Raw genomic sequence first — 22434 nt, 5'->3', positions numbered from 1 at the left:
GGCTGGAAAAAATAAAATAAACATTTTGATAATTTTGTTTTTATTATTATTTATTTATTTATTTATTTTTTATTTGGTTGATTCGATATTGATTCTCAAAAGCCATGGATCAATCTTTTACTCTGTAAGCAACCTTCCACTATAATGAGATGAAATCTCTCACATCTGCAACCGAATTTTGCATGCTGTTTACAGAAATGCCAGATTTCCTTAAAGAGACAGTAACGGTTTTTAACACGTGTTCAACAAATCAATGTAAATAGTACTAATTAAATTAAACAATAAAACTTTAACAAAATATAATATATGCAATATAATATCATATTTATAGAATAAATACATTGATTTGTTCATTTTTAAAAAGCTAAAATGTGACCAAAATGAAAAAATAAAACTAATAAAATATAATTAGTAAAATTAATATTTTTAGATTGTACCTAGTTAGAAGGTCCCCTGGATAATCCACAGAATTAGCTAGGAGAGAATTTATTTAATATGTAAGCAAAAGGGACATCAATATAAATTGGATCGAAATAGGACTTGAATTAAAATAGGAATCGAATCGAGAGCGTGTGAATCGGAATCGATACGGGAAATCTGTATCGATACCCAGCCCTAGTTATTAGAATAAAATTGTTTGCATTAAAGAGAATTTTGCAGGCAAATGTGTTTAACGATCATGAAAATAAGGTCACTATGCAAAAAACACTATGTGTTTTTGGAACAGAGCCAGAATTTCTTGACCTTGTACATCAACTTATTAACATTGACCACAAAACTCAGTTCTTCTGGTGTGTGAAAAGTTGGGTTTTTTTTGTGTTATTTTTCTAGTGCATACTGTAGAGAACACTCTTGTTGAATCTCAGGCAGCGTTTTAATCAGCTAAAGTGTGTCATTGATTAAGAATTCAATGTGTTTCACATGACGAGCACTAATGTGACCATTTGTATCAGCTTTTGGTCTTTAATGAAGGACTCTGATCTCGCAAGATTTTCATGGAAGTGCCTGCTGTTAACGTCACCTGCGGCGCTTCAGGAAGTTAGCAAAGCATCGGCCTCTTCAAAGCCACGCACAGAGGAAGGTAGATGGAGGCTTTTAGAGTCCTTGGATGCAGTTTAGAGAGGTTGAGAGGATAAATGGAGGGGTTGTTTTCCTCTGATGGAGAGCACAGGTGTACAGCCATCACCATTGTTTGTAGAAATGAGTCAAGTCTGCTTTCATGCACTTGACAGAACTCTTACTGAGAGTTTCTGCCACTAATATTCTGCATGCAAGAAAGAAATGGTGGTCTTTTGACCTTGTTTACTTCTGGTATTACGATCCGTTTTGGGTGTTCACTTGTGTTCGGATTTGGATGGCAGGGTCTCTGACCTCATGACTGCATGTGTCACTCACTATGTCAATGTGATAAAAAAGCAAAAACATAAAAAAGCATGAGGAAATTGTTGCACTGTTTCTCCAAAATATACTTGAATTTGAATCTAAGCATTAAAATATCAATCTTTCTTTAGTGTGTAAGCACCCTCAATGTAAACAAACTAAACATAAAAAGGACCCAAAACTGAACCTTGCGGCACACCAAATTTCTAAAAAATGGTAACATGATTTTCAGGTCAAAAGCAGCACTAATATCTAGAAATACTATTAGAAAGATCCAATAAATAATTTGCTGCTTTGACTAGTGCAGTCTACAATTCGAATTACGTATATCAAAGTCCTAGCAGTGTAAACGAAGCTGTGAACACTACATGTGTTTTTCATCTTTTTCCACTGCACAGTGCCGGCGTGGGTCGGACAGGCTGTTTCATCGTAATCGACGCCATGCTTGAGCGCATTAAACATGAGAAAACCGTGGATATCTACGGCCATGTGACACTCATGCGCACGCAGAGGAACTACATGGTCCAGACGGAGGATCAGTACGTCTTCATTCATGATGCGCTGCAGGAGGCAGTGAACTGCGGAACCACCGAAGTTCCTGCCCGGAACCTGTACGCTTACATTCAGAAACTCACACAGATCGAGTGTGGCGAGAACGTCACAGGAATGGAGTTGGAGTTTAAGGTAAGCTAGACATTAGCTTGGTAAAGTGGAATGGCCACCTCTCACAAAAAAAATTGATTTGAATATTCACAAGACATGATGTTCCAAAGCAGCAAACAAATACTATATGTCACTGTGAATGCCGTTTTGTGTTGAATGACAAACAATTTAATTGAAAAGGTGATGATCAGAGTTAATCTCATCAATGAAATTACTGATGAAATGTTCATTGATGAAGGGTCATTTGATTTCATCAACAATACCGAAGATGAAATGAAAAAGATGCATCATGACGCCTTTGTTTTCGATACGTAAAAATAAATTGGAAAAATGTTTGAATATTTTTTTGGTCTGATACATTTTGATATTTGACATTTTGCACATGATCATCAACTAAAATATGTTATTTTCAGCGACATAAATTATATGACATTTTAATTTTAATGAATATGACATGAAGAAATATTGATTACATTTAAAGGAAATTTTCGTAAAAAGACAATAACAAAAAAAAATAATCACCAAAAACACATTTTAGTAACAGAAATTACAGTAACTAAAGAAGAGGTTGTTAAAACTGCCACTAATTACGACATTCTCGAACAAAAACTTTTTAAATTAAAGTTGAGATGAGCATGTCACATATTTTTCAAATTTCTGACCACAAGTTGTGGCTTCTCCCTCCTGAAATGACTGTGAAAACCACTGGCTTTGCCACAGGAAGCTGCACGTCTCTTTTCTGTTATTCAACCTCATTGCATTTTACATTGCCTGCAGTTTGTCAAACAGAAATCAATTTACACAGAGTAAGTTGGTGATTAAATATCACACCACATCGTGATAGTTCACCAACCAGAGCTTAAGTCCCGGATTCGACCCCGTTTGTGGGGCTTGGCTGCATCTGTCTGGCCCGTCTCAGAGACAGTGTGGGGCCTGTGGTTTGTGCTGCAGGAACCCAGAGACCCCCGGCCCCTTTCTCATGCAAGCTTACGTGCTCAATGTGTTCTTCGAGTTCTACAATAAGTTCATGTTTTCATCAGTTGTATTCTTGACCAATCACGTGATGGGGTGAACAGTGTCACTTAACAGCCGCTGCATTCTTAGTACATCTGTTAATGTGTATAGAGCTATTCCAGCAATCACATAGCAACATGCTACAAACTACTCAGAAAATCTTAGCAACTGCATAGCAACATGCTAAAAACACTCAGAACTCCTTAGCAACTGCATAGCAATGCCCTAGAAACCACCTAGAACATCCTAGCAATTGCATAGCAACACATTAAAACACTTGGAACACCTTAGCAACACCATAGCGATACACTAGCAACCACTCAGCAATGCCCTAGCAACCATTCAGAACACACTAGTAACTGCATAGCGATGCCCTAGAAACCACCTAGCAACTGCACAGCAACACATTAATACACTTGGAACACCGGGGGGCCTGGGTAGCTCAGCAAGTAAAGACACTGATTACCACACCTGGAGTCACAAGTCCGAATCCAGGGCGTGCTGAGTGACTCCAGTCAAGCTTCCTTAGCAACCAATTGGCCCGGTTGCTAGGGTGGGTAGAGTCACACTGGGATAACCTCTTTGTGGTCGCTATTATGTGGTTCTCGCTCTCGGTGGGGCCTGTGGTGAGTTGTGCTTCGATGCCGCAGAGAATAGCGTGAGCCTCCACACGCGCTAGGTCTCTGCGGTAACACACTCAACAAGCCACATGATAAGATGCACGCATAGCATGCCTACGTGACTTGCATTTTTTGCATAGCCGAATTTCAAACTTTACGAGTAAACACGCTACTAAGATGGACAGAAAACATGGATAAGTTCTTGAAAAGGAAAACTATTGACGATGGTTATGTGGGATAGAGGTGTTCCATGGCAGAAAAAAGGTTGTGAAACACTGCCTTAGCAACCATTTAGCAGTGCCCTAGCAACCATTCAGAACACGCTAGTGATCGCATAGCAACACATTAAAACACTTGGAACACCTTAGCAACACCCAAGCAGCACCATAGCGATACCCTAGCAATCACTCAGCAATGCCCTAGCCACCCAACCACTCAGAACACACTACCACATAGCAATGCTATAGCAACCACAGAAATCTTTAGCAACTGCATAGCAACATGCTAAAAACCACTCAGAAAACCTTAGCAACCGCAAAGCAATGGGCTAGTAACCACCCAGAACACCCGAGCCATCGCATAGAAACACACTTAGGGTGCTTTCACACTAGCACTTTTGGTGCGCACCCGGGATCGAATGACATCAAAGTTCTGTTCGTTTGGATAATGTGAACGCTGTTTTCCAAACTCGGATATGCACCCGCGAACCGCACCCGGGTCCGCTTGAAAAGGTGGTCTGGGGTATGGTTCATGTGAACTCCAGTATGGTTGGCTGCTGATATGAACACAACCGTACCAAATCATAGAAGTGAACCGCTTGTGATGACGTATAATTTGCGTCTTTGCAGGCTCCCCATCGCAATTATTATGGTATAATGCATTTCTCATTCCTGCATGTGTCCAAATACACCGCCTTCAGAGAGCAGCTCACATTCTTCACATCTCTTGCAATGTAGCCGCGGGCTCGCGGCAGACAAACGCTAACATTCATCACACAATTGCACATTCAATGCATCTCTGGGAGACAAATACAGTGTTGTTCTGTGCATGTAAAGTTTTCATGGCAAATCCAAAGAGACAAACTTTAATACTTCATTTAACACAGTGAAGTCTTCTCGAGTTGTTACCTAATTACACTGGTAAACAGCTGCTGCTTGTACTCAAGCTGATGATGTAATCAGACCATGGTTCGGACCCAAATAATATGATGTGAATACAGACCAGCATGGGCAGTGGGAGGGGGAGGAAACAAACTCGGGTTTGGTCCAAGCAATCGAACCAAGTGTGAAAGCACCCTTAAAACACTCTGAATGCCCTAGTAACCACATAGCTATGCCCTAGCAACCACATATTAATGCCCCAGCAATCACATAAAACTGCACAGCATCATGTTAATAAACACTCAGAAAACCTTAGCAACTGCAAAGCAATGCCCTAGCAACCACTCAGAATTCCCTAGCAACCATTCAAAACACCCTAGCAACCACATAGCAACATGCTTATATCACTCAGAACTCCCAAGCAACCACATAGCAATACCCAAGCAACCACCCAGAATGCCATTGCAGCCATTTAGAGCACCCTAGCAACCACATAGCAACATGATAAAATCACTCAGAACTCCCTAGCAACCATTCAGAACACACTAGCAACCAAATAGCAGCATTCTAAAAACACTCAGAACTCCCTAGCAACCACATAGCAATACCCTAGCAACTACGTTGCAACTGTATAGCAAAACCTTAACAACAATATAATTCACTAAACACTTAGAACACTCTAGCAACCACCTAACAATGCCCTAGCAACTACACAGCACACCCTAGTAACTGCACAGCAGTGTGGAAAGCCACTCAGAGCATCTTAGCAACTACATATCAATGCCCTGGCAACCATCCACAACACCATGATGGTCAAGATGGTGGCTTTTGCACATGCAAGTGCCACTAAGAAATGTAAACTTTTAGTTGTTGTGTTAATAATTTGTTGTATGTGTTTTTTGTTGTCTTGCAGCGGTTAGCAAACACAAAAGCTCACACATCACGGTTCATCAGTGCAAATCTGCCCTGCAACAAATTCAAAAACCGATTAGTTAATATCATGCCATACGAGTCCACGCGAGTCTGCCTGCAGCCAATCAGAGGAGTCGAAGGCTCCGATTACATCAACGGTAGCTTTATCGACGGATACAGGTGAGCAATTTACATTTACATTTGATTCACAAAAATATTGTTTCACTTAAAACACAAAATGGATAGCTGTTATTTTTCACTCAAAATAACAATGTTTATCCTTTCTGTGTATCCGCAGGCAACAGAAAGCGTATATCGCTACGCAGGGTCCTTTAGCCGAAACCACAGAAGATTTCTGGCGAATGCTTTGGGAACACAACTCCACCATCGTAGTGATGCTAACCAAACTCCGAGAGATGGGAAGAGTGAGTGTGCTTTAAATTGTGCTTGTATCATTCCTTCTTTGCTAATCCTAATCAAATTTACGGTGTTACAAGTAATCAGCCGGTTGTAATTTACGATAACATCCTGCTGACTGTACATTATCCCACTTATTACACAGCTACTAACCAAATAAATAAATAAGTAAATGGACATTAAGTTTAAATTATGTAATTCTGTGAGAAGAAAGAAATCGCTGAACAGCTGAATTTCACCTTCGGTTTGCATCAGAGTTCTGTTGGGGTTTATTTTGTGAAAATGATCATCTGACTCCTCATTATCCAGCTTATTACCAGACTACTTGCCAAAAAAATCAATAAATGGACATGAAACATTGATTTGAGTTGAAATAATTTTATGAGCTTACTTGTAGAGATCGCACAGTGATACGAGAAGTAAGAAAGATGACTGGCAATACCCGGGTGAACGGTCTGATATGTCTTCATCCCCAGATGTACAGTTGTTACGCAATAATATCAGACCTCTAGATGGCGCCACTGACCAATCAGAATTGTGCATTCCAGAGCGCTGTGTAATAAAAATTATTGTTTGCACTTATGAAGCCAGAAGCATACTCTACACAAGTATGCACTGACATTGTAATTTGTTCTCGGGACTGATTAAATTCTCTTTGTGTCTGTCTGTCAGGAAAAATGTCATCAGTATTGGCCCGCGGAACGTTCGGCGCGGTATCAGTACTTTGTGGTGGATCCAATGGCAGAATACAACATGCCCCAATACATCCTGAGAGAATTTAAAGTGACGGATGCCAGGGTAAGACACGCTTAAGTACATGTGTGCTGCAAAAAGCATTTTCTTATTGAATATTTTTGTCTTATTTTCTGGTAAAAATGATCAAAAACATTCTTAAAACAAGAACAATTTACTAAAATATTAAGTGGGGTTTAAACCAATGGAGTAAGAAAACTTGTTTTCCCTTTGAATCATGTTATTTTCTGAAGAAGAATTTAGTCTGTCAGCACACAAAGACATAAAACTCAGTCAGTCAGTCTGTCAGTCAGTCAGTCTGTCAGTCAGTCTGTCAGCACACAAAGACATAAAGCTCAGTCAGTCAGTCAGTCAGTCAGTCAGTCAGTCTGTCAGACAGTCATTCAGTCAGTCAGTCATTCAGTCAGTCTGTCAGCACACAAAAACATAAAGCTCAGTCAGTCAGTCAGTCAGTCAGTCTGTCAGCCAGCACACAAAGACATAAAGCTCAGTCAGTCAGTCAGTCGGTCTGTCAGTCAGTCAGTCATTCAGTCTGTCAGACAGTCATTCAGTCAGTCAGTCATTCAGTCAGTCTGTCAGCACACAAAAACATAAAGCTCTGTCAGTCAGTCAGTCAGTCAGTCTGTCAGCACACAAAAACATAAAGCTCAGTCAGTCAGTCAGTCAGTCAGTCTGTCAGCCAGCACACAAAGACATAAAGCTCAGTCAGTCAGTCAGTCGGTCTGTCAGTCAGTCAGTCATTCAGTCTGTCAGACAGTCATTCAGTCAGTCAGTCATTCAGTCAGTCTGTCAGCACACAAAAACATAAAGCTCTGTCAGTCAGTCAGTCAGTCAGTCTGTCAGCACACAAAGACATAAAGCTCTATCAGTCAGTCAGTCTGTCAGCACACAAAGACATAAAGCTCAGTCAGTCAGTCAGTCAGTCAGTCAGTCTGTCAGTCAGTCAGTCAGTCAGTCAGTCAGTCTGTCTGTCTGTCAGTCATTCAGCACACAAAGACAAAGCTCTGTCAGTCAGTCTGTCAGTCAGTCAGTCTGTCAGTCTGTCAGCACACAAAGGCAAAGCTCTGTCAGTCAGTCTGTCAGTCAGTCAGTCTGTCAGTCAGTCAGTCAGTCTGTCAGCACACAAAGACATAAAGCTCAGTCAGTCAGTCAGTCAGTCAGTCAGTCAGTCTGTCTGTCAGTCATTCAGCACACAAAGACAAAGCTCTGTCAGTCAGTCTGTCAGTCAGTCTGTCAGCACACAAAAACATAAAGCTCAGTCAGTCTGTCAGTCAGTCAGTCAGTCTGTCAGCCAGCACACAAAGACATAAAGCTCAGTCAGTCAGTCAGTCGGTCTGTCAGTCAGTCAGTCTGTCAGTCATTCAGTCTGTCAGACAGTCATTCAGTCAGTCAGTCATTCAGTCAGTCTGTCAGTCAGTCTGTCAGCACACAAAGACATAAAGCTCTATCGGTCAGTCAGTCTGTCAGCACACAAAGACATAAAGCTCAGTCAGTCAGTCTGTCAGTCAGTCAGTCAGTCTGTCAGCACACAAAGACATAAAGCTCAGTCTGTCAGTCAGTCTGTCAGTCAGTCGGTCAGTCAGTCAGTCTGTCAGCACACAAAGACATAAAGCTGTCAGTCTGTCAGTCAGTCAGTCAGTCAGTCAGTCTGTCAGCACACAAAGACATAAAGCTCAGTCAGTCTGTCAGTCAGTCAGTCTGTTAGTCATTCAGTCTGTCAGTCAGTCTGTCAGTCAGTCAGTCAGTCTGTCAGCACACAAAGACATAAAGCTCAGTCAGTCAGTCTGTCAGTCAGTCAGTCTGTCAGACAGTCAGTCAGTCTGTCAGCACACAAAGACATAAAGCTAAGTCAGTCAGTCAGTCAGTCAAACTGTCAGCATACAAAGACATAAAGCTCAGTCTGTCAGTCAGTCTGTCAGTCAGTCTGTCAGTCTGTCTGTCAGAGTCTGAGTCAGTCAGTCTGTCAGTCTGTCATGTCTGTCTGTCTGTCTAGCACAAAGACATAGAGCTGCAGTCTGTCAAGTCAGTCTGTCTAGTCAGTCAGTCTGTCAGTCTGTCTGCAGTCTGTATTAGTCAGTCTGTCTGAAGTCTGTCAGTGTCTAGTCTGTCCGTCGTCTGTGTCAGTGTCTGTCTGTCTGTCGTACAGAGACAGATGATCGTCAGTCTGTCTGATCAGTCTGTCAGTCAGTCTGTCAGCACACAAAGACATAAAGCTCAGTCAGTCAGTATGTCAGTCAGTCGGTCAGTCAGTCAGTCTGTCAGCACACAAAGACATAAAGCTCAGTCAGTCAGTCTGTCAGTCAGTCAGTCTGTTAGTCATTCAGTCTGTCAGTCAGTCTGTCAGTTAGTCAGTCTGTCAGCACACAAAGACATAAAGCTCAGTCAATCAGTCTGTCAGTCAGTCAGTCAGTCAGTCTGTCAGCACAAAAAGACATAAAGCTTTGTCAGTCAGTCTGTCAGTCAGTCAGTCAGTCTGTCTGTCAGTCATTCAGCACACAGACAAAGCTCTGTCAGTCAGTCTGTCAGTCAGTCTGTCAGCACACAAAAACATAAAGCTCAGTCAGTCTGTCAGTCAGTCAGTCAGTCAGTCTGTCAGCACACAAAGACATAAAGCTCAGTCAGTCAGTCAGTCGGTCTGTCAGTCAGTCAGTCTGTCAGTCATTCAGTCTGTCAGTCAGTCATTCAGTCAGTCAGTCATTCAGCCAGTCAGTCAGTCAGTCTGTCAGTCAGTCTGTCAGCACACAAAGACATAAAGCTCAGTCAGTCAGTCTGTCAGTCAGTCAGTCAGTCAGTCAGTCAGTCAGTCAGTCAGTCAGTCAGCACACAAAGACATAAAGCTCATTCAGTCAGTCTGTCAGTCAGTCAGTCAGTCAGTCAGTCTGTCTGTCTGTCAGTCATTCAGCACACAGACAAAGCTCGGTCAGTCAGTCTGTCAGTCAGTCTGTCAGCACACAAAAACATAAAGCTCAGTCAGTCAGTCAGTCAGTCTGTCAGCACACAAAGACATAAAGCTCAGTCAGTCAGTCAGTCGGTCTGTCAGTCAGTCAGTCTGTCAGTCATTCAGTCTGTCAGTCAGTCATTCAGTCAGTCAGTCATTCAGCCAGTCAGTCAGTCAGTCCGTTAGCACACAAAGACATAAAGCTCAGTCAGTCAGTCAGTCACTCAATCAGTCTGTCTGTCAGTCAGTCAGTCTGTCAGTCAGTCTGTCAGCACACAAAAACATAAAGCTCTATCAGTCAGTCAGTCTGTTAGCACACAAAGACATAAAGCTCAGTCAGTCAGTCTGTCATTCAATCAGTCTGTCATTCAGTCAGTCTTTCTGTCAGTCAGTCACTCAATCAGTCTGTCTGTCAGTCAGTCAGTCAGTCAGTCAGTCAGTCAGTCTGTCCATCAGTCAGTCTGTCAGCACACAAAGACATAAAGCTCAGCCTGTCAGTCAGTCTGTCAGTCAGTCTGTTAGTCATTCAGTCAGTCAGTCAGTCAGTCTGTCAGCACACAAAGACATAAAGCTCAGTCAGTCAGTCTGTCAGCCAGTCAGTCTGTCAGTCAGTCAGTCAGTCTGTCAGCACACAAAGACATAAAGCTCATTCAGTCAGTCAGTCAGTCAGTCTGTCAGCATACAAAGACATAAAGCTCAGTCTGTCAGTCAGTCTGTCAGTCAGTCTGTCAGCACACAAAGACATAAAGCTCAGTCAGTCAGTCTGTCAGTCAGTCTGTCAGTCAGTCAGTCGGTCAGTCAGTCAGTCTGTCAGCACACAAAGAAATAAAGCTGTCAGTCTGTCAGTCAGTCTGTCAGTCAGTCAGTCGGTCAGTCATTCTGTCAGTCAGTCAGTCAGTCAGTCTGTCAGCACACAAAGACATAAAGCTCAGTCAGTCAGTCTGTCAGTCAGTCAGTCTGTTAGTCATTCAGTCTGTCAGTCAGTCTGTCAGTCAGTCAGTCAGTCTGTCAGCACACAAAGACATAAAGCTCAGTCTGTCAGTCAGTCAGTCTGTCAGTCAGTCAGTCAGTCTGTCAGCACACAAAGACATAAAGCTCAGTCAGTCAGTCAGTCAGTCAGTCAGTCTGTCATTCAGTCAGTCTGTCAGCACACAAAGACATAAAGCTCAGTCTGTCAGCACACAAAGACATAAAGCTCAGTCAGTCAGTCTGTCAGTCAGTCAGTCAGTCAGTCAGTCAGTCAGTCAGTCAGTCAGTCTGTCAGTCAGTCAGTCAGTCAAAAAAATCTGTCAGTACAGTAAAACAAAATACACTTGTGTGTAAAACTTCATGCTCTGAAGAAAGCCTAAACATCTTATGTAGTCTAGCTTCTCAAGTACATTTATTTTAAGGATTTAGATATTTTTTTACAGGATTAAGAGTAATATTTTTGCAGTACATCTTTGCATTAATATCAAAGATCTTACAAGAGGAAAAAACAAAGATCTAACGTGGATGTTCTTGATAGGAGTCATTATAAAGTATAATCGCGACCGGTAACAAGAGCATCTAATGGCTAGAAATAATATTTTACCTTGACATAATGCTAATGTACACATTTGCAACTATTTCTGATGCTCCAAACTTACTGCAAAACCCCACAGTGTGTACACAACAACATCTTTTTCTGATCAGTTGTGGATTCTGTTCATAGAATGAGGCAGACAATCTTTTATTTGTATGAGATCCTCAATAGCGTCAGATCCACATTTTCACTCATAACAGTATGAGAGTGTCCTCTTTCTGCTCGTATGAATGTAACACCTCTTAAGAAAGTGTTTCACTTTTGCCGCTGTTCAAACACTCCTCAGATCGCTTCATTGACTAGAATACAAAATGAAACAAATGACAAGGAATGCAAAGTAATCTCTTCAGTAATCAAAATTATTTTAGAAAGTAACTATTCTGATTACCAACAATTTCAATTGTAACTGTAGTGGATACAGTTACTCATATTTTGTATTTTAAATATGTAACGCTGTTACATGTATTCCGTTACCCCCCCAACCCCGTAAATAAATATAGCTCTACTTACTGTAGTATGTGGTTTATAGAACATGAATGAAATGACACACAGATGTCTGAGCTCCTCACATCATATTAACAAACAAGTGCTAAAAATTACCATGGAAATATCATGTTTTAAGGACATGTTTTATGGCTTCAGTGCTGGAAATTAGTATAAAGTGTGCCTTGGTATGAATTTCTTTTAAAAATTCTTTAAACATTTTCTTTAAAAATGTAGTTTATTTTTTTCAAAAACTACATTTTTATTTATTTATTCTTTTTTTTTTTTTAAGGTTTAGTTGGAGTGAATAGTGAAGGGTGGTTACAAATATAAGTATTTTGTTTTTGTTTTTTTGGTCACTTCTTTTTTTTAATACTCCAAAATGTGGAAAATAGTACTGGTAAAATTTGACTGGAATGGTGTATAATAGATATTTAATTATGCATTTATTTTGCAGGGAGTGAGTTCAGTACACTGCAAATAAAAAAATAAAAATAACATAAAAAATTAGATGCATTTACTTATTAAATATATATATATATAAATGGCGTATTAAGTTTATTTTTCTCACCCCCTTGGCATTTTTTTTAACCTTCAAAATTTTGTGCGTTTTTAAGCTTTAAAATAATTGAGCTAATTTGGTAAGATAAAAAAAAATCATAACTATAGTGTCACTTAATTTCGCTTTTCAAGTTAATTTATGTTTATATATTTTTCCTGGAATACAAGGCAAGAAAATAATTTCTTAATTTTTAAGTTTGATTTTTGCTATAATATTGTGTTGTTTCCTTGACTTTGGGTCCTAGTTAATGATGTCATGTACAGTAACATCAGCCATGAACATAGTCAGTGCTCATGACTTTTTTAAATTATTATGCTAACGAGGACCTGGGTTCAAATCTAGGAGTAGGGTTAGGTCCTGATCCCATCCCCCCTCTGTCTCCCACCTCTCTCAAGTCAATTCTATATTTTTCTGTCTAAAACAATGCAAAAAGCCAACAAATAAGTAAATAAATAAACAATAATAAACATTTGCCATGATAAGCATAAATGTGACTGTAAGTTATTCATGAACCGTGTTTGTTTGTGTTTTCTCTGGTTTCAGGACGGACAATCGCGAACCGTCAGGCAGTTTCAGTTCACAGATTGGCCGGAACAGGGAGTGCCAAAATCAGGGGAGGGCTTCATCGACTTCATCGGCCAAGTGCACAAAACAAAAGAGCAATTTGGTCAGGACGGACCCATCTCGGTCCACTGCAGGTAAGAATAAAAAGTAATCCAAAATAAAATAGAGCTGCACTGTAACTTAAGCACAATCTAAAGAATCAATGATGATTTGACAGTCCTTGAACACAACATTAGTTACACAAGAATAAGAAACCACTATTTCGTGGACATAACTTAGAAAGCAAAACGGATTGTGTGTTGATGAAGTTCATTTGGCGTCTCAAACCAAATATCTTGGATTTGTCTCGGCAGTGCTGGTGTGGGCCGGACCGGAGTCTTCATCACCCTGAGTATCGTTCTGGAGAGGATGAGGTATGAAGGTGTGGTGGACATCTTCCAGACAGTCAAGATGTTACGGACACAGCGGCCAGCCATGGTTCAGACCGAAGTATGTAACGGTATCACACTCAAAACACAGTCACGGTACCGCAACAAAAAGTACTGTTTAAAAAACATAATGCAACAAATTATTGCTGCCTCTTTGCACAAATACGGTACATTTTGGGATCAGGGCCGGTACTGAGATGCGATTTTTAGGGTGGGCAAATGGTTGTCTCTTCTTTAGACTGGGAGGGGGGTGTCAGAAGTTTTGGGGAGGCACAAGATAAACCTAGGGGGCAATGTCCCCCACTGGCCCTCCCTTAGACCCGGCCATGTTTATGTCATAATCAGTATTGGAGGCAAAACATGTATTTTTTCTTGTAAGAACTTCTAGATATGTATCATAATTTTACAAATTCAGTAGAATTCATTGGAAAACTATAATCAAAACTAGTTCATTATTTACTAGCAAAAATGTTATAATTGCATGCAACCCTGTTACAGCATGATTTTTCCATAAAATTATGACAAGAAGTAATGGCAGGGCGACAAGTAAACCAAAAATAAATAACCAATTTTCACAAAAATTTTTGTGTTGACTGCTTTTGGCAAGCTCAACCATTCAACCCTGTAACATAAGTTATTGTAAGAAAAATTATGAAATATGAAAACATTAATGGGAAACTAAAAGTTTATTAATAACATTTTGTTCCAAGCTTCGGTATCAGGGTTGAAAAAATTACAAACCTTATATAAATTATCAATTAATGTTCTGAAGGTTAAGCACATTTGACTTATCATCTCAAAAAAGTACTTAATTTTTTGCCCTGTTTATGGAAAGTGCCAGCTAATACTGTTTGGGTTGGTTTGATGATTTGATTAAGCGAGAATACACCTTTCATTATTTTGAGATGTCCTCTATGATAGTGAATAATGTAGCAGTTCTTTAATGAATAAACATGCTTGCTTTGCATTTGTGCCACTGACGATAAATGAATGCGCCGGATGCTTGGCTTTGTATGGCCCGCTAACGTTCATTCTCATTTATAACGACAAACCCGTCAGGCTAGCCATCCAAATTGGTTCAGATAAGCAATTTCATGGCTAATCCGCAGAACGGCCCGTTCGCGTGCCTCACTGGGGGGAAATTATTTTCTGCGATCAATGCAGACAGTGAGGTGATGAGGCTTGAGCCTTATGCTCTGCAGAATACAATCACGCCTTCTCACCTCAGAGTGCTTGTGAGATGAGCGACACAAAAGCAGTGACGTTTGACGTACACGCAGCCTTTCAAGTCGCAGAATGCTGGTTTGTGTGTTGCTATGGAGATGAGGAGCACGAATCCATGAATTCTCTGAGAAATCCATAAAACCTGTTCAGAAGATGTGACGAGACGTCACTGATGCGCTTTTACAAAACAATCCCTTGATTCTTTGAATATGTGGAGGAATGTGAAAAAGAAATCTGTTTTTCATGCTGCTTTGTTTTGAAGCAACTTAAAGTCAACATGAAATCAGAATTCATTATAAATATTAAAATTCAAAATTATATACTTCTAATATACTAAATTTACTTAGTAAATATACTATTCAAATATATTAAATGTAAAATGTATAATATATATAATGCAAATATATATTTTAATATTTTAATATCTAAAAATCTAAAAATATTTTATATATAAAAATATATACAAATTATTTTGATGAAAACAAGGTATACAGTATGTTAATTAAATTACATGCATTTTATATTTATTCTCTCTATTTCTTTTTATTTAATATATATTATTAAAAGGACATAAAGTTGCTTCCACGTGTTATGCATCTACCTTGCTAGCATAAAATTTTCCCCTTTTTAATGTCATTATTCCATATAATAATAATAATAATAAATATAGCTGCAAGCAGCAATTATGGGGCCAAGCACCAAAACTGCAAGCATCGCACCATAGTTAGCATGACACATTTTATGTTTATGACATAGAAAGTAACCCCTCGCTACTTCACATGTATATGTATCCATTTGTTCCACAGTTCAACACACAATTCACTGCACCACCCTGCCACAAGGTGAACAGCCGCCAAAAGGGACATACCAATCTGTGAATTAGCACACCTAAGCACAGTGTTCACCACGGTCAGCTTCGTATTGGCATTCTAAATTTAGAGTACAAAATTGTTGCTGAGAAAATGTTTTTGGTATATCAATGTGGTTTGAATTGAAGCAGGAATTACACAGTGAAGTAAGGCTTACATTATAGTAAGCAAAACATGAAGACTCAAAGGTCAACTAAAGTACAATTTTGAAAACCATCCTTTGGTGGAGTCAAACTCACATTCTTTGGATTGTAGACCAGAGCACTAACCTCTATGCCACACAATCGACAAGTCTGCCTGATGCCAAAGAGACATTCTAAGTTGAGAGTTCATAACGTTTGCTGAGAAAATATTGTTACAGCTAAGAAGTTTTAAATTGAAGCTGGAATTATGCAGTGGTAAACAAAATTAAAAATGTTAAAACCAGGACTTTTTACCAGACTTAATCCGATGCTTTAAACACTGTACCACTCAGTTGACATAACTCAACTATGGCAAAGAGACATCCCGAGTTTAGAGTCAGCACACAAGTGTGGGTTATCTTTTGATCTATAAGTGGCTCTGTCTCCAAACTGCTCAGGTATCCTCAGGACATGATGTCGATAAAGCATACCATTTATTTCATAGAGGCAGTATGGCCGATATGGGAAAAATTGGTATCGTTGCAATCCTGATGGCCTAAGGATTCCATAGAAACTAGATTTTAGGACATACATTTCAAAAGTTACAGGCAAAAATAGCCATTTTCCACATTTCTTGACCCATAGGTGGCACTCTCTCCAAACTTTACATGTACCCTCAGATCATGGCCCTGATGAAGCATACCAATTTTCACTTTGACAGCACAAAGCATTAATAATAATAATACTAACATATACAATAGGTGCCACAGCACTTTCTGTGCTTTTCCCCAAATGGCATAATGACATCATCATTCTTTCAAGAAGAGAAATCTTAAAGTCTCATCTTTTTTTATCAATTTATCAGATGTTTGATTATTTTTGTCAGTAGAGACGATCTTAAAACATCAACCTTGTTACCATGATTTTGACTTGGAAGCAGGAAATTAAAAAATGGATATTAGAAATATCAGCATAAAATTTTCTTTCTGAGAAAAACCTTGACGTGTCCCATGAGTGTAATGTCAGATTAAAGTTTGAAATTGTCAACCCTGTTACCCTTTCTGAATGTCCCCAACATAATTTGAAGTGTATTCATTTAGCTTGAGATTGCACCATGTAATTTATTTACACACAAAAAAATTTGAATTTATGTCAAATGTGCTTAAATAATGACCTGCCACACCTGTCTGTCTGTCTGTCTGTCTCTTGCAGGATCAGTACCAGTTTTGTTACCGAGCCGGGTTGGAGTATCTCGGGAGCTTCGACCACTATGCAACGTAAGACCGTTGGTGTGTCGTCAGGGAGATGGAACGGCCATCGGACATCCAGAGGTCATTTAATTCTTCTGAGCCATAATTACCTGCTTGTGAAAAGAACTTCAACTCTTCGTCCACAACTCGATTACTTGTTGGATGTGCAACGTAAAACTAGAAATACTTACAAACCACAATAACGCAAAAGACAACTATCCAGGTGGACCAAGAAAAATGAACCAGATCTGATTGCAAAATAAATACATAAATAATAGTAATAATAATCATTTCAGACAGGTGAATCTAGACTGTTGAAGCATCGTGTGGAATAATCGTTTGCTTCGAGGATTCATGAAAACGAACATTCTGGAGTGAACGAACACAGATGTTGTGAGACGGGGAGCTCAATACACATTGTAAAGAGTTTTTTTTTTGTTGTTGTTGTTGTTGTTGTTGATGTTCCACAATCAGAACCAGGAGAAATTTCACTGACAACGAGAGGAGACTTCATCAACACCACCACCATCATCATCGTCATCATCATCGTCGTCATCGGTGCAGAAGACAAAAGTAACAGACACAACTAAAAGTAATAATTATGACACACTGATCATTAAGATAAGAGGTCTGGTTGAAATGACGAGGAATAACACAAATAACACATTTATTGTTTTGTTTATTGTGACCCATGTTTCATATTTACCTTTTTTATAAAAACAATCATCCGCAGAGAAAACTGCGCAAATACTTTTTTTTTTTTTTTTTTTTACCATGTTTATTGTTTTTTTAAGTCGTAGATGTCCTGCCTATGTGCCCTTCTTTATTTCGTTTTTATTGCTAGTAATTTGTGGCATTTTTTTTTTATCCATCCTGTGTGAACACAAACAACAAATACACACACACACACACACACACACACACGCAGAGTATAAAGGTTAGCAGATATCGAAGTTCTTCCATGAGCAGAGAAAGTTTAAAAGAGATGATGTCTTTATTTATATAATGTTAAAATGTATATTCACAAAATATTATTAATATGTGAGGATATATAGATATATATATATATATATAAAAATGGATAATACATGGAAATGATGATGGGTTTTGTGTAGAGAGAAGTTTTCCACTGGAATGCACATCAGAATGATGGACGAATAGAGTTTAACGCATCTTTTCTTGTGCAATAAATAGATCGTTTATGGCCGAGGGTACGATCGCTATCGATTTCTCAAACTCTGGGAGAGTTCATGGGTCAAAGATCATTGTGCTCCATCCGTTAAGGCACCGGTACAAAGACGTCACGTTCTGACAGTGCGTGTTTTCATTCTTTTGCATTTAGAGTGCCTTATATTTATGCCTGTTCTTTTGTACAATATTCATGTAATATTTTAAGTAGGCCATGAACGAGTATTTATCGATTGATTTCCCTCATGTACGAATTTCTATTATATGAAATTATATATGCAAATACGCAATTCCATCGTTCATGTTTTATTTTCTGTGGCCTTAATCTGGCTTAGATAAAAAATAACAAATAAAATAAAGCGACAAATGGTAACAGCGAAACGAGCTAAATAAAATTGTTCAAGGCCTGATACTGTTAAAACATTTATTTTATTTTTTATTTTTTATCATTGATTGGAATAACATTTGATTATTCAATATGGCATGTGTAGAAGTCAGAAAACTTGATGGAATTTTTCTTTTCAGCTACAGAAATTTTCTCGTCATTTACGCAAAAACCGAATTTCAATTTTCAATGCGAGAAACTGCGGTTTCAGTTCATAACAAATGGTCACAATATACATATAGTTAAAATAATAACGACGTTCTTTGGACATAATTCTAAATTTCTGGCAAAGCTCTAGATTTTTAGCTACAATAGTGAACATTTTAACCGATATTTGAAACTTGAACCTCTTATGTGGGCTTTGTGGATGTGCATTCCAGACGCTTTATTTTACCCCTTCGAATAGATTGTTTTATTGTCAGTCTCATATCACTTTAACAATGTTTTTCTTTTTTAAATGTTTACATTCTCTCACATGCGTCACAATGTTGAGCAACAAGAAGCTGATCGTGTTACATAGCTACATGTAACCGACAGCACCACCTAGTGTCCAGCGCTTCAATGTCAAACTGCTCCGCATCGGTTTTCTTTGCGTTCTGGATCTAATTTGAATATGCATGAGTCAAACAGCATCGGGGGCAAGTAGGAAGAATTGCACTTTGTATCTCTTTATCTCTATGCACTGCCCTACTGATTTCGCACCCCATTACAGATTTTACTTGAACCTGACTGTACGAATCTCCTTCAGACTTTGTGTGTATGTAAATAACACAGAAAAGAGACTGCCCAAGTAATACAAAAGAAAAAAAAAAAGATTACGAAAATGTGAAAAAAAAGAATCATTTGATGAAGAGTGTCTTTAGCAGGTTCTTCCCCCGTTCAGCCGCTTGAAAGGCTAAAGTGTCGCAAATGAACGCAAATGTAAACGTGGTGTTTTTCAGCTCCCTGTAACTCACATCTGAATGCATAGACTGAAATTAATGAATCCAATTCAATTGTAAAGAAAAAATGGCTTGTTAAAAAAAAGAATCATAAAATTACCTCTGATTAGTTGTAAATGTAAACTGTTTTTTCATTTGATTTGATTTAATTTCCTCTGAATGAATGGAGTGCTTTTTATTTTCTTACTTAGATGACATTGGTGAAAAGACACGTCTGTACGAGAAGCCGTCCTTCTGTACTTTGCTGACACAAGTTCCATTTGTTATAAATGAATTCTATTAAAAAACGTAAGTGTTATGCACAAACGCGTCTTTTTCCCCCCTCATCTGATCTTTGATAATCAACAGGAATCATCTGCCTAATAGTTCAACTCTGTTACGGGAAAAATTAGAATGGCCAGTCTTGTTTTTTGTTTTTTTTACAGATTTGAATTTTCTTGGCACAAAGCATGAAAATATCACTCTAAATACTGTTAAAATAATCGGTACTTCATTAGGTCGTTATTATACTTCATAACATTCAACCCTGAACCAATGTTTGAACACAATAGGGTTGACATGTTTTAAAAGAGAAATGTCATGGGTTATTAATATATTAGATTTGACATTTTTAAGTCAGTGGGGTCAATCTGTAAACATTAAAATACTCACTGTTTCAAAAGTATAGACACAAGACATAAACAATATGTGTGTTAACATGATTTTACTGTCATAAAATCACTTACTAGCCGCATCTGTGGAAAGTTATAGACAACTTTGTCTCCATGACGATGTAATGCGTAAACCCTAAAATGAGGATTTAAACAACTTTACAGCTCAAATAATACACAAGTTTTAACAGAAGTATTAACAAAAGTGCTTTTATAAAATCATAATCTTCACATTTCTGCCTTTAAACCCTCTAAAAATTGACCCCATTGACTTCCATTGTAAGTGTCTCACTGGAACACACATTTGTGCTTTTTTAAAGAAAAGGAGGAACGAGTCAAAATCATTGTTTTGGTAATCAACATTATGCCACAAATGCTGTCGATTGAGCTTAACCCGGAGTAATGTTTTGACGTTCACCATGTTTTGTACATTTTGTATGAATATGTGAGATTCTGAAAAAAAAAAACCCACTGCAGACACAATGCAACGGTCAAAGACATCCGTCTGCCGCATGAGTACATAAACCAGACGGAGGCAGGAGTTTGAGTTCGAGAGAAGTAGCTGATGAAAGAGGAGAGATTATGAGAAAAACTGGAGTGTGAGCAAGAGCAAGGTAAAGGACACAGCGGTAACTGGACCGAAGGTTAATGACTTCACCTCTCCCATGTGCCAAAATCCCACAATCCCCTGCTGATGCACAGGCCCGTCCTCTATTCTGTGTTTAAAACTCTCTCTTCCTGCTCCTTTATTGAAATTCAGTCATGAATTACTCACCCTCATGTGAGCTGTTCCAATCTTACAGAAGCCCTGAACTGCTGAGAATGTTATGGCTGCAGGCACTGCTCCAAATCACCATTAAAGATATAGGGAGCCCCTAACCTTACCCTTTCCCTAACCATAACCATGAGTGGAAGTGATGCCCCCTTTTGGAAGTGGCGCAAACCCTTTTAAAATAACCCCGCCCTATTTTGGAGATTCCACTCCCATTTGGAGATCTCCGGTCTGCAGCTATACCTACTTGGAACCACTAGGTGATTATTTTTTTTTTTTTAGGTGTCTTAGTGCCTTCCTGAGCCTATGTGCAAGATTTTATTTTCTCTCCAGAATTCTTTTTCCTTCTCTGATTATTTCTTTTTTATTTTCTAGATATTTTCTCTTTCTCTCCGGAATTTATAATTTTTTCTTCTCTGATTATTTATTTATTTTTTTCTCTGTGGAATTTTTTTTTCTTCTATGCTTTTTTCTTTTTCTCTGATTATTTATTTGTTTTCTCTCTGAATTTTTTTTCTCTCTGAAAATTTCAAATACCATATGAAACAGATGTAACCTGAGGTATATACATTTATTTGTGGGATTTAATGCATTAGAAGACGGTCTAAAATTATAAATCTTTTTTTTTAATTATTTGCAAAACATTCTTGTTATTGTATTATACTATTCTGTACTCTGTAAGCATAAGATTTCATGCTTACAGATAGTGGCTCCTGGTGGCCAAGGTTGGTACCACATGCTAATTGTTAGCTAGCAAAAAAATAATAATTCTCATGCGTTGCCTCCAGAGGTGGGTAGTAATGCTCCGTTACATTTACTTGAGTAACTTTTTGGAAAGAAAAAGTACTTTTAGAGTAGGTTTAAAAGTGGGTACTTTTTACTCTCAAGTAAATTTCTAATAAAAACATTTTTACTTTTACTTTTTTACAATGGGCGGCGTTCCTGTCGTTACATTACTAGGTTTAATTTGAATTAATGTATAATTTATTGAGAGATTATTGAATGGGACTTTTATGACAGCTGAAGTTCACACAGCTGTGCACGCTGTCACAGACTGTCACTCAAGCTGAGTCCATCACTGCTGCAGCATTATGCTCTTCAAACAAAGTGAAACACTTTCTTCGCTCCGCACAGTGAAAAAAGAATAGTTTCGTCATGCAATGCCTTCATTTAACACCAAGACAAGCGGATATTTCAAGATTAAAATTGCAGCTCCAACTTAAGGCAGCACGCTGAGGTAAGTTTTGGCTCTAATGATAATGTGGGCTTTTCTGTGTAATGTGATGGTCATTTTCAGGGTGATTCTGTAAATATGGGCTCTTGTGACATCAGTTTTTAGGTGTACATCAGTGCAGCAATTTATCAGTGTTCTTTGTCCCATGTCCCGCATGTCATTAGCAGTATTTACGCATTTACCCCACACCCTCGCGGGGATACTGGAAACTATTGCAGCTACTTCGGGCTGATTAACTGTATAAACCCACGTAAGTGTAAATGCCTTTTGCTCTGCTGAACGTGTGATTGACAACTGAAGCATGAACAGACAGCATTTCTGTGTGTGCAGAGCGAGATGTACGGGCGCGAGGCGATCGAATTGTGAAGAGAGTGGCTGTGTCCGAAATTGTTCACTTTTTT

At 38.7% G+C, this 22434-nt stretch overlaps 1 protein-coding gene across 12 annotated transcripts in view; it reads left to right on the top strand.

Annotated features, from left to right (window-relative positions):
* The window catches only part of LOC127454472 (receptor-type tyrosine-protein phosphatase delta-like), a 590598-nt gene extending 570923 nt beyond the window's left edge, over window positions 1-19675 (top strand). For all 12 annotated transcript variants that reach the window (XM_051721784.1, XM_051721752.1, XM_051721766.1 and 9 more), the window contains 7 exons: window positions 1779-2064; window positions 5691-5869; window positions 5988-6114; window positions 6779-6904; window positions 12950-13104; window positions 13324-13459; window positions 16826-19675. In XM_051721784.1, the coding sequence (XP_051577744.1) occupies window positions 1779-2064; window positions 5691-5869; window positions 5988-6114; window positions 6779-6904; window positions 12950-13104; window positions 13324-13459; window positions 16826-16894 (1078 nt within the window). In that variant the 3' untranslated portion in view covers window positions 16895-19675. The remainder of the gene's footprint in view (window positions 1-1778; window positions 2065-5690; window positions 5870-5987; window positions 6115-6778; window positions 6905-12949; window positions 13105-13323; window positions 13460-16825) is intronic.
* Window positions 19676-22434: the final 2759 nt, after the last annotated feature.

The sequence above is a fragment of the Myxocyprinus asiaticus genome, chromosome 2 (assembly GCF_019703515.2).
Source record: "Myxocyprinus asiaticus isolate MX2 ecotype Aquarium Trade chromosome 2, UBuf_Myxa_2, whole genome shotgun sequence".
Lineage (NCBI taxonomy): Eukaryota > Metazoa > Chordata > Actinopteri > Cypriniformes > Catostomidae > Myxocyprinus > Myxocyprinus asiaticus.
Note: the sequence above shows the minus strand (reverse complement) of the source record. Positions and strands in the feature narration are given on the sequence as shown.